This window comes from Orcinus orca, chromosome 2, assembly GCF_937001465.1.
Source record: "Orcinus orca chromosome 2, mOrcOrc1.1, whole genome shotgun sequence".
Lineage (NCBI taxonomy): Eukaryota > Metazoa > Chordata > Mammalia > Artiodactyla > Delphinidae > Orcinus > Orcinus orca.
Genome location: NC_064560.1, coordinates 68,244,687 through 68,259,082, shown reverse-complemented (window position 1 = coordinate 68,259,082; position 14,396 = coordinate 68,244,687). Strand labels below are relative to the sequence as shown.

The 14,396-nt window shown below is 49.0% G+C and overlaps 1 protein-coding gene across 3 annotated transcripts in view; it reads left to right on the top strand.

Moving 5' to 3' along the window:
- The first annotated feature begins 3,342 nt into the window (after window positions 1–3,342).
- The window catches only part of FAM174B (family with sequence similarity 174 member B), a 32,621-nt gene continuing 21,567 nt past the window's right edge, over window positions 3,343–14,396 (top strand). The window contains exons 1-2 of one of the 3 annotated variants that reach the window (XM_033431484.2): window positions 3,343–3,885; window positions 7,231–7,640. In XM_033431484.2, coding sequence (XP_033287375.2) covers window positions 3,539–3,885; window positions 7,231–7,312 — 429 coding nt within the window. In that variant the 5' untranslated portion in view covers window positions 3,343–3,538 and the 3' untranslated portion in view covers window positions 7,313–7,640. Of the gene's footprint in view, window positions 3,886–7,230; window positions 7,641–14,396 lie in introns of those variants that run through there. The other 2 variants (XM_049707029.1, XM_012533708.3) reach the window with 2 other exon arrangements.

Here is a 14,396-nt window from a genome sequence, read left to right as displayed (position 1 = left end):
GTTGCGGAGCACAGGCTCCGGACGCACAGGCTCAGCGGCCATGGCTCACGGGCCCAGCCGCTCCGCGGCATGTGGGATCTTCCCGGACCGGGGCACGAACCCGCGTCCCCTGCATCAGCAGGAGGACTCCCAACCACTGTGCCACCAGGGAAGCCCCAACGAACTTTTATACTCCACTTCATCAAAATCCATTGGTCTACCTCGCACTTTGAATGGACCTTTTACCCAAGCATGATTTTGTAACATTGGCCATGCAGAAAAATTGGCTTACTGATTTAAGCAGATCTTTCAAAATTTGACATATTTCATTATATAATATCAAAAACGCCACACTTTTTAGTATCACCACCAAGCTCATCAGAAAAGTCTTGAAGTATTGGGAAGCAGTCCAGCTCACAGCAGAAAGCCTCCTAATGGATAAGTTTTCTAAAAGTTCAGATTTTAGCCTGAAGGTTTGAATTTTATCATTGGCTACAATACTGTCAGTTGCCATCCTTAAAGTGACAGGCTCATTCTTGTGCATTTTTGAGAAAATGCCTGCCAAAGACCAGGTCTGAAGTTTGTCAGGCACTCTTTTGATTAACTATGGTGTTCCATGAAAAAAGTGGCTAGTTCAGTTTGCAACTTTAAGAATCGCGCGTGTTTTTTTCTTGAGACACTCATCATGTCTCAGAGTGCAGCAGATGAGATTTATGCATACTTCTTATTTTACCACATCTAACAGTAAAATGTTCTGTTCTCAAGGGTCAAGATTTAATCATTTCATGGCTCTATCGAAGACACTATAAAATGAAACTGGCTCTTTTTATTTTTTTTCTATTGCGCATGGTCATGAAGAATACAATTACTATGAGTATAGTTTGTCTTGATTCATGCTAAGACACCATCAGTTTTCATCACGATTTCTTTTGCACCATCAGTGAAAAAGACAAATAACATCTTAATGCTATTATGGAATTAGTTTTGGCTTTGCAGGTTCCCTGGAAGGGTCTCAGGGACCCCAGGAGTCCCCAGACCACACTTTTAGAACTTCTGCTTTAGCTTATGGTTGATTCTAGAAGCAACCCAACATGCTTCCGATAAACTCCCTTTTCCTGAAATCAGCCCCAGTTGGTTTCTGTTGCCTGTCAGCAGTGTTCCATGTTAAAATGTCATTGTTTATGGTTGGTTGATTCAAAATGTTTAAGGAACTCTAATTTAGGGCAATTTATAAGTAAGTTCTTTGTTGTGATGGTTTGCACAGCAAATAATCAGGAAGAAGGAAAGATTCTACAGTTTCACTTTACTAAAATAATCTAACATTTATGTACATTCTTGGTGTTAAGTCAATTTTAAACAACCAAGCAAGTCTACTCCAGTCCATGAATTGTGGCAAAAGAAGGATAAGGGCACTAATGTTTTCTCCCTTCGTAGGCATGCTTCCAGCGACCTTCCTGAGCTAAGTATTATTATCCTCACTTTAGACATTAAAGACTTGAATTCTGTGGTTAAGTCTTTGGCCAAGGCCACTCAGCGGTCAGACCTCTCATCCTGGCTAGAGGCTCCAAGGCCCACGCCTTCTTTACTCTACCATGCAGGAATTTTTGATAAGGACAAAAATATAAGCCTGGGATGTCTGAGGTTTATGCCTTAGAGTGCAGTGCTGCAAAATCATGGATGTCGCCAGTGGTTCTTTAAGAAATTTCTTTTCTAAATTCTATCATGATGATATGATAAAATGCTGGCTCTCTACCAACACATTTTTGACATACCATAAAGTGGTATTTTAGAGTTGGAAGAGACCTAAAGCATGTGATCTGTCCAAATTTCTCACCACTGGGGCATGCTGGACGATTCAACGTGCATTTCAAATAGTACCTCCTGGGCGATGACTGCTGATAACCTGATTATTGTTCATCCCACTAAATCAACATGTGTCACATTATAAGTGGCAGGCAGCTCTTTAGATGCCCCAATAATCCCTGCTTCCTGATACTCACACCCTTGTACACTTCCCTTCCCTTGTGATAAGATCTGTAACTTGCTTCTAACCAACAGAATATAGCAAAGGTGTTGGGATGTCACTTCTGTGGTCAGGTTTCCTAAGACAGTGACTTCTGTCTTGCTAACAGGGTCTTTCTATTGTCTTCTAGACTTGCACATTTCGGTGAGGCAAGCTGCCATGTTGGAAAGGCCCACATGGTAAGGAACGGTGGGCAGCCTCTGGCCAACAGCCAGTGGGGAACTGAGGCTTTCAGTTCTATAGCCCATGAACAGCTGAATCTGGCCAACAACCAGTGATTGAAGTTGGAAGCAGATCCTTCCCCAGTTGAGCCATCAGATGAGACCCCAGCCCCAGCTGACACCTTTGTGAGAGACCCTGAAGCAGAGGACCCTGCTAAGCTATGCTCAGATTCCTAAACACAGAAACTCTGCTATAATATATGTGTGTGTTTTAAGCTGTGAAGTTTGGGGATAATTTGTTAGGAAGCAATAGCTAACTACTACACTGTACTATATTTTATTTATCTGTTGCTCTTTTTAGTAGGACCAGGAGTGAGCTGTTTAAGGTCACTGAGTACTTGTCATGTGTGTTTACCTGTTACTGGAGAGCTTCCTGCCAGGATCCATCCTCATGCTGAAATGTGGAACCTGAGGCCTGCAGTATAGTTCCTAGTGATCCAGGAAAGCCCTCTGTGCCCTGCATCAGTTCCCGACTTTGGGTCTCACACTAGAACATCCATAACTGTCTTTCTCCACTTAAGTATCATTTAGCTTACAAACCAGAGGCAGCAAGCCAATTACTCCCTGGGGTCTGAAACTTCAACCTGGGAGGAAGACTATTCCACAGCAAAGGTATGAATGCAGAAATGCACATCCTAATCCAGTTCGTAAGCAGAGGTGCACAATGTCTGAAAGATCGAAGCCATGAGATAAGAAACTCTTTCAGAGAAAAAGAAGTTAACTGGGGAGATGTTGAACTATATGCACTGCATAGGGCATCGGACAGCCCATTTCACTCTGGAGGCTTCAGTTTCCGCATCTGTAGAATGGAGGCTTGCCCCGGGTGCCATGGTCTTTCGATTCTCAGTCTGACACAACCTGGGTTGCTATGAGCAGGCTCTCTGGGTCTTGAATCAACTATTAAAGGAGGGTAACAGAAATACCTGTCTCCTAAGGGGGTTGCAGGATTAAATGAAATAGAGAAAATGTGAAATGTGCAGCACAGCGCCTGGCTATTGTTACTTCTCCAAGGGGGTGCCAGGTCCCGAGGGAACTGGGGCCGCCCGGAGAGCAGCGCAGCCCGCACCGGGCCTGGTGGCCTGCCCCGCCCACGTGGGGCTGCGGCCCGTCGAATGACTCCGTGCAACGTGTTGGTGGCGGCTGCCGCGGCGGCGGCGGGCGGCTCGGACTCTTCCGGGCGCCGCAGCTTCCTGCCAAGCACCGCGCAGCCGCCTGGCTCCGCCGCGGGAGTAGCCGGTGAAGGCCTCGTCGCCGGTGCGGGACCCAGGGCTCCGTCGCGCTCTCCCAGCCCGACCCCGGGCCGCCGGACCGCACCATGCGCGCCGCGCCGCCGGCCGCGCGGCTTCTGCCGCTGCTGGTGCTGCTGGCGCTCCTGGCCGCGCCCGCCGCCCGCGCCAGCAGAGCCGAGTCCGCCGCCCCGCCGCAGTCCGGATCCGAGCGCCAGCCGCGGCCACCGCCCGGCCCTGGGCCCGGGAACGCCACCGGGATGGGCTCCGGGGAGGCGGCGGGCGGCGGCGGCGGCAGCTCCAACAGCAGCGGTGACGCCCTGGTGACCCGCATCTCCAGCCTGCTCCGCGACCTGCCCACCCTGAAGGCGGCCGTGATCGTGGCGTGCGCCTTCTCTGCCTTCCTCATAGCCTGCCTGCTGCTGCGCGTCTTCAGGTGGGTCCGCCGCCCCTTTGCAGCCCCCGCGGGCCAACTTGCACCGCCAACCTGCTGTCACTGCGCGCCCGCCGCACCTGCGCGCACCGATGCTCCGGCCCCGGCGCCTGGGTGCGCTCCCGCTAGCCCGGGACTCCCGGCCCTGCTCCACAGGGTTGCACTCGGCTGGTTTTCCCTGCTACACACTTTAGGAATTTTCTCCCCTTCGAACGATATCTCTATCTATAGCTATAGCTGTAGCTATAGCTATGATATGTATCTATATATATATCAATAAATATATAAAAAATATTGAATTCCTTTTCACTCTCCACTAATGCTTAACACTCTCCATCGCGTTCCGAATTATGACACCCTTACACGGAATTTATTTTTATACCTATTTCATAGATGAGGAAAAATTTTCCGGAGAGGCAAGGTGGCTTATTCAAGTAGGCTCAGTGGTGGAAGTAGGATTTGAACCTTACCCACCTTGCTGAGCCTCCCTCTGTTCCCTCTGAGGGCTTCTCAGGCACCACCTGCTGTTTTTTCTTTTCATCCGTTCTGCTACCAAAAGAAGCAGTGTCTAGCCTGTGGGGATACCTGTGGGAGGCGCGCATTGCGCCAGGGATTGGAGCTGGGCTTTAGGGTGTTTGGCCATCCTTGGTGGCCTCAGTGACTTTCTGCCTACCACCCTGCCTGAATGAACTGCCGCAATGAAGATGTGCAGGGGCATGAGGGATCTTGGAGAGGCTTTTTGTAGGTTGCTCAAGTTCAGGGAGAAAGTGGGAAATTAGAAAGGATGGCCGGGGTCTCTGGAGCAGGGGGATGGAGAGGGCTACAGGGGATGCAGGGAGGGTTGCATTTCCCCCTAATGCCTGGGAAATTCTGGTTTTGCGGGAAATGAACCAAATGTGTCCTGTTACTCAGGCGGGCCTCTGGGAAATCTGGGCATGTGTGTGTCAGTTATTCACAGCCTGTGCCTTCCCCTTCCAAGTGTATACAGTGTGCTTGGGTGTTTGATCAGCTGTTGGAGGTTTGGGGCCAGGGGCTTGTGAGCTTTTTCAGAGCAGGAGCAGAAACCAGATCTGGAAAGGCCGGGTTGGGAGCTCTCCCTTGAGGTTTGCTATTGGTTGCTGTGTGACTTTGAGTCAAGGTGTTTCTTTGTGGGGCCATAGGATTAAATGGTAGTGGTCCTGAGAAAATGGAGAAGGGGGAACTGTGGGCCCACATCCCCTCGCCCCATCCCCTGCCCTGGCTCCGGCTACGTTGTTTTCCACTGTGCTGATCCCCTGATGTGCAGCAGACGTTGAATTGCCCCTCTCTGTACCCCATCCTTCCCGCTGCCCTTTATCGTCTGCTTGCAAACTTCAGTGGCTCCCTGTAGCCACTACCTGGATGTGGCATTCAGACCCTTACAGACTAGCTCCAGTGCACCTTGTGGCCATCAGCCAGCCCTTCTGAACCTCCTGTCGCTTCTCTCCTGACACTCCCTGTGGCTGGCTTGTGCTCGTCCACTCCTGGGCCAGTTCCCACTGCACACTTGCCATGACTGCACGCAGCCACCGGGGCCCAGCTCCCACGCTCCGTCCTCTGGGTAGTGTTCCTGGACATCCGAGCCAGGCTGTTGCTTCCTTTTCTGGCCTCCCCCAGCCCTAGCCTTGTGCATCCTCCGTACGGCCCTTCTCACGCCAGGCTGGTGGCTCCCCCACACAGCAGACAGTCCTGGACGGTGGGCATGTCCAGTCCCCGTGCCCAGGGACGGCCTGGCCTTCAGCAGATGCGCCGTAGTCCTTTACTGCCTTCCTGATTGTTCAGTTGCGTTGAACGTTGGTGCCTAGAGCAGCTCTGAGCCTGGAGGTTTGAAACATTTTGCTCAAAATAGGCCGCTCAGCCCACAAGGCGGTGCACTTCTTAAGACGGTATTTGAAGTATTTTGCCAGTCTGCTCCGTATTACCCAGGAGCGGGGCCGAAAAGCAAGCAGCATGTGGCCAGATGTGAGGGCACGTGTTTGAGCAGGAGAGCCGGTACTCAGGGCTGGAAGGGATGGGTCCTTGCTGGCCTGTGAGCTGGGCGTTGGAGGAAGGTTCCGACTTCACAGGAGAGGCTCCTTATGGATGTGCCTTCTCTTTCCAGGAAGGCCTTCTTGTTGGGGAGAGTTTCCAGGGGTTCAGCTGACACCCCAGTTCTGATGTGGATAGGAACTTACAGCATTTTACAGCTGGGAAGGGCCTTGATGGTACACAGGTCCCATGTGCTCCTTTGCAGAGGAGAAAGTTGCATCCCAGGGCGGGGAGTAAGTCATCCGGTAGACTCTAGAACACTACAAGTCTGTGGTCTGTACTGTGACCTTTCCACAGGCCGCTGCACGCTCGCTTCATCGGGCTTCCTGAAGGCCTGCTGCCCTGACTGGGCGTCTTCCTTACCTGCTTCCCCTCCTAGCCCCTTAGCATGCAGTCACCACATCCTGGCTATTCTGCCTCTCAAGTCTCCCTGAGACTGTCTCATCTGGGCCATACCCCTTCCTCCACGGGAGCGTCCCCACCTGCCAGCCCTTCTGCCTGACTCACCTCCCTCCCTTGTGTCCGGAGTCACAGCAGTGCCCTTCAGGCTGGCGTTCCTGCAGCCAGCCTTGTCCCCACTCCCATCCATCCTCCCTCGTCTGGTTTCACCCTTCTTCTGCCCACTCATCCCCCCGTGCGCAGGCTTCTCAGTGTGCTGGCAAGCTGGCTGTGTCTAACCAGGGCCCCGCCTCCCTCTCAAGCCCCCATCTCAGCTGTGCCCACTGCTCCCGCCCTGCTGGACCTTCAGGTGTTCTCCAGCGGCATCTGGTGGCCTTAGCCCGGCATGTGCCTCTGACCCTCTGCTTGGGGTCCCCTCCACCACCAAGACTACGTGGCCAGCTCATTGCTGTTTGCCTGCCTGTGTGTCACCTCCTCTGAGAAGCCTCCCAGCAAGGCCCCCTTCCAGAGCACATGTGAGTTTGGGATTTTCTACTTGGAGTCAAGAGTGTCACTGAACTTACTGGGCGGAGGGCTCCTAAGAGCAGGACTGGCCCTTAATCGTTTGTGCCTCTCTAATGCCTGCTGTGGCTACAAGCACAAGCTGGCATCTGATAAAGGTATTTTTAGCAAATGAATGAACCCCTAAGTATTTTGCTTTGCTGATGCTTTGCTGATGCGTCTCAAAATGTCCTCTGTGATGAGCTGCATGGCTGATGCTGGGAACCTGTGAGATCGGGACTTATTTGGACAGTGGCTGCCATTTCCTTAACGATGGATACAGAGAAGGGAGGGAGGTAAAGGAGGAAGAGTGTAGTAAGTATTATTGCTTATACATAACCCGTGTGTCTGTTTTCCCTGAAGGAGTCGCTTTGCCAGACAACAGAAAGAATGTGGATCCAAGGAAACTGTTACAATTAGAAGCAAAGAATGTGTATCGTGGTAAGAAAGATATATACCTTTAACCAAGCAGTCCCATTTCTAAGGTACGCACAGTTTTTACTGCAATACCTATTCTTTGCTTCTAATTTTATTACTTAGGAGAGGAAGCAAAGATGCATGGCCAATGAAGTCCAGAGCAGTTCTGTTTAACAGTGAAGAGATTTAAGTAACCTAGGTATCTAACAATTGAGCATTGGTTAACTAAATTATGGTAGTGCTTACAGTGAAATACTGTGCAGCTGTGAAAAATGATGATGCTAATATAATACTCACTATATGCTGGTTGAGTGAAACAGGTTACAAAACAGCATGTGTAGTATGAGCTCATTAAATACATAAATAATATATATATATGGATGTGCAAAGAATTTTTTGTATGCGTGTGTACATGTGTGACTGTGGGAGATTCTTCATTATGTATTTATTTATTGTTTATGATATATTTCTACATTGTCTGAATTTCCTCTCAATGGACATTTATTCATTTTCTTTCTCCCTGTCTGTGCACTCAGCTCCTTGCTACATCCTTAGGTGTGTCTTCCTGAGGACCTGTATGAGAGAGTCTGGGGTGGACCCCTAGGAGTGGGATTCCTGGGTCCCAGGGGTACTCTTACACGGTTTCCTTGAGTATGTACCAGTTTACCCTCCCACCTGCAGTATCTGGGGGTTCTCAGATCCTCCCATCATATCTGACACTTAGTATTATCTGACTTTCTAATGTTTTTCAATCAGATGGGTATGATTGGGTATCTCATTGCTTGCTTTTGCAGATCTCCAGTTCTTATTGAGGTTGAGTAGCTGTCTCTTCCCATACTTATTAATCAATCTGATGTCCCATCTGCAGAATCATTTACAGTTTTTTCATGTATTGGAATCATTAAGGAAAACTGTTTAAAGACTGGAGACAAACTTGGAGGGAGGGAAAGGCAGTTTGGAGGCAGAGCGCCCTCGAGCCAGAGTACCTTCAGGTATATGTGTGTATGTGCGTGCACGTGTGCATGTGTGTGTGTGTGCAGTTCTGCCTGGCTTGCAGTAGGGCCAGCCTCCCTAGGTCTGTTGCTTGACATGTTTATGAGAGCTGGAAGGAAATCAATAAAGAAGCTGTGTTTAGGAAGTAGAAAACTCCTCCAATTTTTGGATGTTGGAAAGCGTCTCATGGGGTCTCATGGATTCAGGGTTAACAAGCGTAAGCCAGTGGCCGCTGTTCAGTACCTTTTGCCCCCCATGCTCTCTGAGGTCTGACTTTACCCTTTGAGATCTGAGGGGGAATCTGACTTTACTCTGTGGTGTCTTATGAACGAGGTGGAGACAAGTTAGAAACTGCCACCTGAAACCACGACTTTCATTTCCTCCTGGGGATCCTTTCCCCGTCCTGTCGAGTCTCCCAGCTCTCCTGCCCAGGCCACACTTCTCCCAGATCTCTGTTGGCTGCATGCCCAGCCACTTATTTCAAAAGCTGTGTAAAATCGTCTTATCTGAAAGGAGGGTTGTTTTGGTGCTTCCTGGGGGACGAAGAGGAAGACAAATTCTAAGTGATCTGACATTGCCCAGCTGTTGCACTTGGATCAGTGGCAGAGTTGCACGCTGTCGTGTCCTGAAGACGCCGGAACCACGGGAGCTTAGTGAATAACTAAGCCAGGTCTTTGAAAAGGAATAAAAACGTTCCTGCTTCTCCTGGATTCCCCGGATCTCCCATTGTCTGTGTATTTATATTTGTCCTAAGAATAAAAGTTATTTAAGAGAACATCTAGAAGTTTAATGCTTTCAGGATTTGGGGAAAGTGTTCTGAAAAGTTTTTAGTTATTGCTCATTAGTATATCAATATTATTTTAATAAATTGGAGCTTGGGGCAGAGCCCTGGTTAGAAAGTTAAGCCCCTTTTTATGACTTTGAGATTGTGGCGCTTGTGTAGCACCAGGAGGTCATTTTTAAAAAATTTTATTGAAGTAGGGTTGATTTACAATGTTGTGTTTAATTTCTACTGTACAGCAAAGTGACTCAGTTATACATATATATATTTTTTATCATATTCTTTTCCATTATGGCTTATCATAGGATATTGAATATAGTTCCCTGTGCTGTACATAGGATATTGAATATAGTTCCCTGTGTATATTCCCTGAATACAGGACCTTGTTGTTTATCAGGAGGTCATTTTTGATTGCTTGACCAAGGTTTTGAATTGGGGGAGAAGCTATAGTTGTGAAACATATTTATCTTAATTTAATTTTTACTTTTCAAGTGGGTTTTCTTTGTTTTCCAGTTTTATTGGGATAAAATTGATACACAGAACTGTATAAGTTTAACGTGGACAACATAACGACTTGACTTACATATATTGTGAAATGATGACCACGATAAGTATAGTGAACATCCATCATCTCATAGATGCCAAAAAAAGGAAAAAATCATTTTTTTCCTGGTAATGAGAACTTTTGGGGTCTACTCTCTTAGCAACTTTCCCATCTATCACACAGCAGTGTTAGCTATAGTCATAATGCCCACTCCATCCCCAGGACTCATTGGTCTTATTGGAAGGTTGTACTTTCATCCAATTCCCATGGATGTTTAATCTTACACACCACAGTAAAGAAAGTGTTAAATAAATCTAACCCAGCAAAAATCCAGATTAAAAAAAAAACAACAGGGTAGAGAGTATGCCCTTGATTCAGTTTTCCACCAAGATGAAAAAGAAGTCATAGCGTGTGGGAGGAATAGGGTCCCTCAAGTGGTTCTTTCCTGGGTGGATTCTGCCTGCTTTGGGGTCATTTAGCAATTTCTGGAGACGTTTTTGATTGTCATGACTTGGGGAGGGGGATGCTACTGGCATCTTGTGGGTAAAGGCCAGAGATGCTGCTGGACATCCTACAGTACCCAGGACAGACCCCCTTAACAAAGAATGATCCAGCCCAAGATGGCAGTAGCACAGGTGCGGGCCTCCTGGTTGTCTATGTGAGCAGTTTACTGAACCTTTCTGGGCATCTGCTTCCCAGCACTAATTAAAGTACCTGCTTCCCAGGGCTATTGGGATGTTTGGAATGAGATTGGGTCAATCAAACCCCTGGCTCCCCTTTAAGCAGCCAAGTGTCCTATTGTACTTAAAAAAACGATTCTGAAAACAGATGTAATTTATACCCAACCTTTTGGTCTTGCTTTTGCCTGTAAATGAGGATTCAGCCATATGGCCAAGATCATCAGGCAAGTGCATCTGTTTCTGAGCCTTGCAGATATGAAACTGGTGACTCTTTAGCCTGCGTGAGCCTCCCCGGACACCTAGGACCCCATGTAGGGTCCCGCACACAGCTGAATTCCCCTGGGGAAGGAGGTGCCTCATGACTGCCCTTACTGACAGGCCTGTGAGGACTCAGGACCTGCCACTGATCCCTTCTATCCAGTTGGAAAGGGAGGAAAATCTCTCTTTAATTTAACCCTGAGCCCTCCGGCTTATTTGGCTTTGCCTGTAAACTCTTATGCCCGTGTACTCATCGAGTGTGGGGGCTTTGCCAACACAGGCCCTTCTGGAGGCACGGGGCACGTCTAGGGGTGGGGTGGGGGTCTCCAGTGTCAGTGTCTGCATGCATCCTGTACGGAGAGTGTCACAGAAGGGAAACCCTCCCAGATTTAAGCAGAGAAGGCTTCATAGGTTGTGCCTGGGATTTTAGTTTTATGGCTGATGTTTTGGTTCTAACTATTTACAAAGGGAAATTCTGGGACCACGAATTCAGAATCATGTTGTCATGGTTTCACTTTAAAAATCTGTATTTAATCTTCCTGGCAATCTGCCAGGAATCCAGACTTGCTATTTATTTTCCTGAGGGTGCGGGGAGGAGGCAACCCCCTCTCATTGGCAGGTGTGGAGCAGAAGAGGGGCCATGGCAAAGAGCCTGCGCAGGGCTCTTCAGGCCTGGGAGGGCTTCAGGCCCTTGTAACCTCTTGGGTGTGGGCTTTCTTTGCACTCAGAGTGCCACTGAGCTCCCTCCTTCTACCCATTGTACAGATGAGGAAACTGAGGCCAGGAAATGGGAAGGGTTTGTTAAGGTCACCCAGTGAGTTTGTAGGAAAAGTAGGACTCAAGGCCAGGTGTTCTGATGCTCAGCCTGGCCTCTTCTGGGCCTCCAAGATGTGGCGGGCTGGGTTTTAGCCTGGTCAGTTGAGTCTCCCCAATGCTCAGCCAGGGACCCAGGAGAGAGCATGGCTGAATGGATGGAGCAATCTTACCAGTGTATTTAATGACCCATTGGAAGCCTAGAAGGTGCTGAGAGAATACAGCTGAGGTGAAGGAGTTTCCAATTCAATCTGGAAGATAGGATAATGCCTTTGTATGATTCTGCTTGGCAGGTGAAAGGTAATCTAATTCTGTAGGGGAGTCATGTGTCAAAAGCAACACTTGATAAGTTGCCAGAGGACTTATCAAAGCCCCAGGGACTTTGGCGGGGGACATAGTGGTCAGGGAGGGCATATGGGGATAAGTAGAAGGATTAGGACCTGATGGGGTGGGAGAAGAGGTTCTTCCAGGACCGGCTGGCCGAGCAGGTTTTGTGGTGGGCGGGGTTTGTGAAAATGATCATCTGGAAATTATGGTGACAATAATAATAATAGCAACTAATATTTATTAAGCCCTTACTGTATAGCAGCCTCTGTGCTAAACATTTTATATGTTTCCTCATTCCTGTGAGGAGTGTCCTGTCGGAATCCCATTTTACAGATGAGTAAATCAAGTTGCAGAGTGATGAAGTGTCTTGCTTAAAGCCATATGGCTGGTGAAGGGCAGGAGTCTGATTTCCAATCCAGCATTCCTCCCCCACTCCTTTTCCTGTTGCAGCCGGATTTTGGAAGACAGGAATCCCAGCCAGAGGATTTGGGGATTAGTCGTGGGTCAGAGGAGCAAATGGAGGAGTGTAATGATGAAAGGGCTGCTTTAGTAATGCTGACCCCTTTTAGGTGCTTAACATGTATTTGCTGAGCGAATGGATGAATAGTGATGTGGCTGCCTCGGGGATGCAGGATGGCGGGGGAGACCAGTGGAAGGTGCTGGAAGGACCAGGAGGGAGGGCTGGAGATTCGAGTGGGTGAAGAGGAGGATGAAGAGGAAAGTGTCAGGAGGACCGGAAGGGCCTGGAGAGGTGGGCGTGGTGAAGGGGATGGTCAGGCAGGGGAGAAGCCTTGGTGAGAAAGAGGGTGACAGAAACACCATGGAAACGCCAGCCACGCAGCTGGACATCTCGGCTTGTAGTGGCGGGGTTGGGAGTTCTGTCAAGAAGTGACTGTCCCTGAAGTGTGGACTGTCCCTGAAGTGGGGGGCAGTGGCGGCAAGGACTGACACCCCTGCGCCTCCCCTACCATGTGGCAGGGACAAGTGGATGCTGAAAGGGTCATTTATGACATGTGTCCCGAAGCACAGTGACCCCAGAATTTCAAGGCTGTGGTTGTGTCCCTGGGTCCACCAAAGAGTCCCTCTCGGTCATCTTGCCACTGCCCTTGAACCAACAGAGCCACCCCTAGAGGCTTCCTTCCTCACTTTTGGCCTCGCTTGCCTCTCCTGGCACCTCACAGACGGGTGAAGTGGACCCAACCCTTTGCAAACACACTTGGGAGCTGGAGGAACAGGTCTTGGGGCATTTGCTGTGGCCACGTTTCACGTGGCTCCTTAAACAGGTCAAAGCCAGGGCGTACTTATTTTTTCTTGGAAGAATGAGAGTTGGATCTGTCCCTCAGGGATTGAGGGAAGGAAAGGGAAACAAGGGTGGGGGGCAGGTAGAGGCGTAACCCTGAGGAGTTATGAAGAGGAACCCTAAGACTAGTCAACGGTATGTGGTCCTGTGTGAAATGGAAGCCCGGGACACACTGTGCATTGGGTGCTGGAGGCCGGCGTTGTGATCAGTCAACAGTGGTGTCACTTTGTTAATCCTGAGGGGACAGTGCCCAGGAGAGGAGGGGAACAGCTAGGCTGTATAGGTGATGACTAGTACCTCTTCATCGTGACTGAACTGCTGGTGAACAGATCTAGGACCTCAGTTGACAGTGAGAATCAGGCCATCTCTCTGGGCCCATGATTTAACTCAATTATTCAGTGTCACTCATGCGTGGCACCCAGGACCAAATAAACCATGGCCAGGAAGCTAAGTCAGAGGTTGCAGACTGACGGCCCACAGATACGTTTTTTTGTTTTGTTTTGATCTGCACAGTGGTTCTGTTTTCATTTTTTATTAAAGGGCAGTTGATTTACAGTGTTTCACGTGTATAGCAAAGTGATTCAGTTATGCATACATACATACATACATACATATATATATATTCTTTTTCAGATTCTTTTCCATTGTAGGTTATTACAAGGTATTGAATATAGTTCCCTGTGCTATACAGTAGGTCCTTGTTGTTTATCTATTTTTATATACAGTAGTGTGTATCTGTTAATCCCCAATTCCCAATTTATCCCTCCCCCCCCTTTTCCCCTTTGGCAAGCATAAGTTTGTTTTCTATGTCTGTGAGTCTATTTCTGTTTTGTAAATAAGTTCATTTGTATCATTTTTTTAGATTTCACATATACGCAGTGTTTCTAACAACTGAGATAACTGAGAACACTTAAAATTGGGAGTCTTCACATCAAAATCCAGATCTGCTTTTCTCAACAGATGGGAATACGGGAAACGCAGTGCCTCTGTAACAAGGGGCGGGTGGGGGGGCGGAGAGCTGGGTAGCCACCGTCCCATCTCGTCTGTGTTTGTGAGCGCCAATCCTCGTGTCTCCTTGACTCCAAGACCGAGCGTTGGCTGTCGTTTGTCACCGCGTTTGTTCTAATGTTTACATCACACCGGGCTCGCTTCACTGCTTTCCTGCGCCTGTGGGCTCTGGGGCGTTTGAGTCATCCCGCTTGACTGGGTGCTGGTACTGGAGCAGAGTGTCTGGCATGGTGGGGAGGACAGGCGTCAGGTGTGGCAGCGCTGCTCGTGTACCCGGAAGTCTCTGGAACACCTGTGTCTGGGAGGGCTTGGCCGGAGCCCTGTTAGAGCTGGGCTGCCTGAGATCCTGCAGCTCTCACTGCACTGGAGGAAAATGCTTTTGTCTCCTGTAACCGAGAGTCTCAAGTG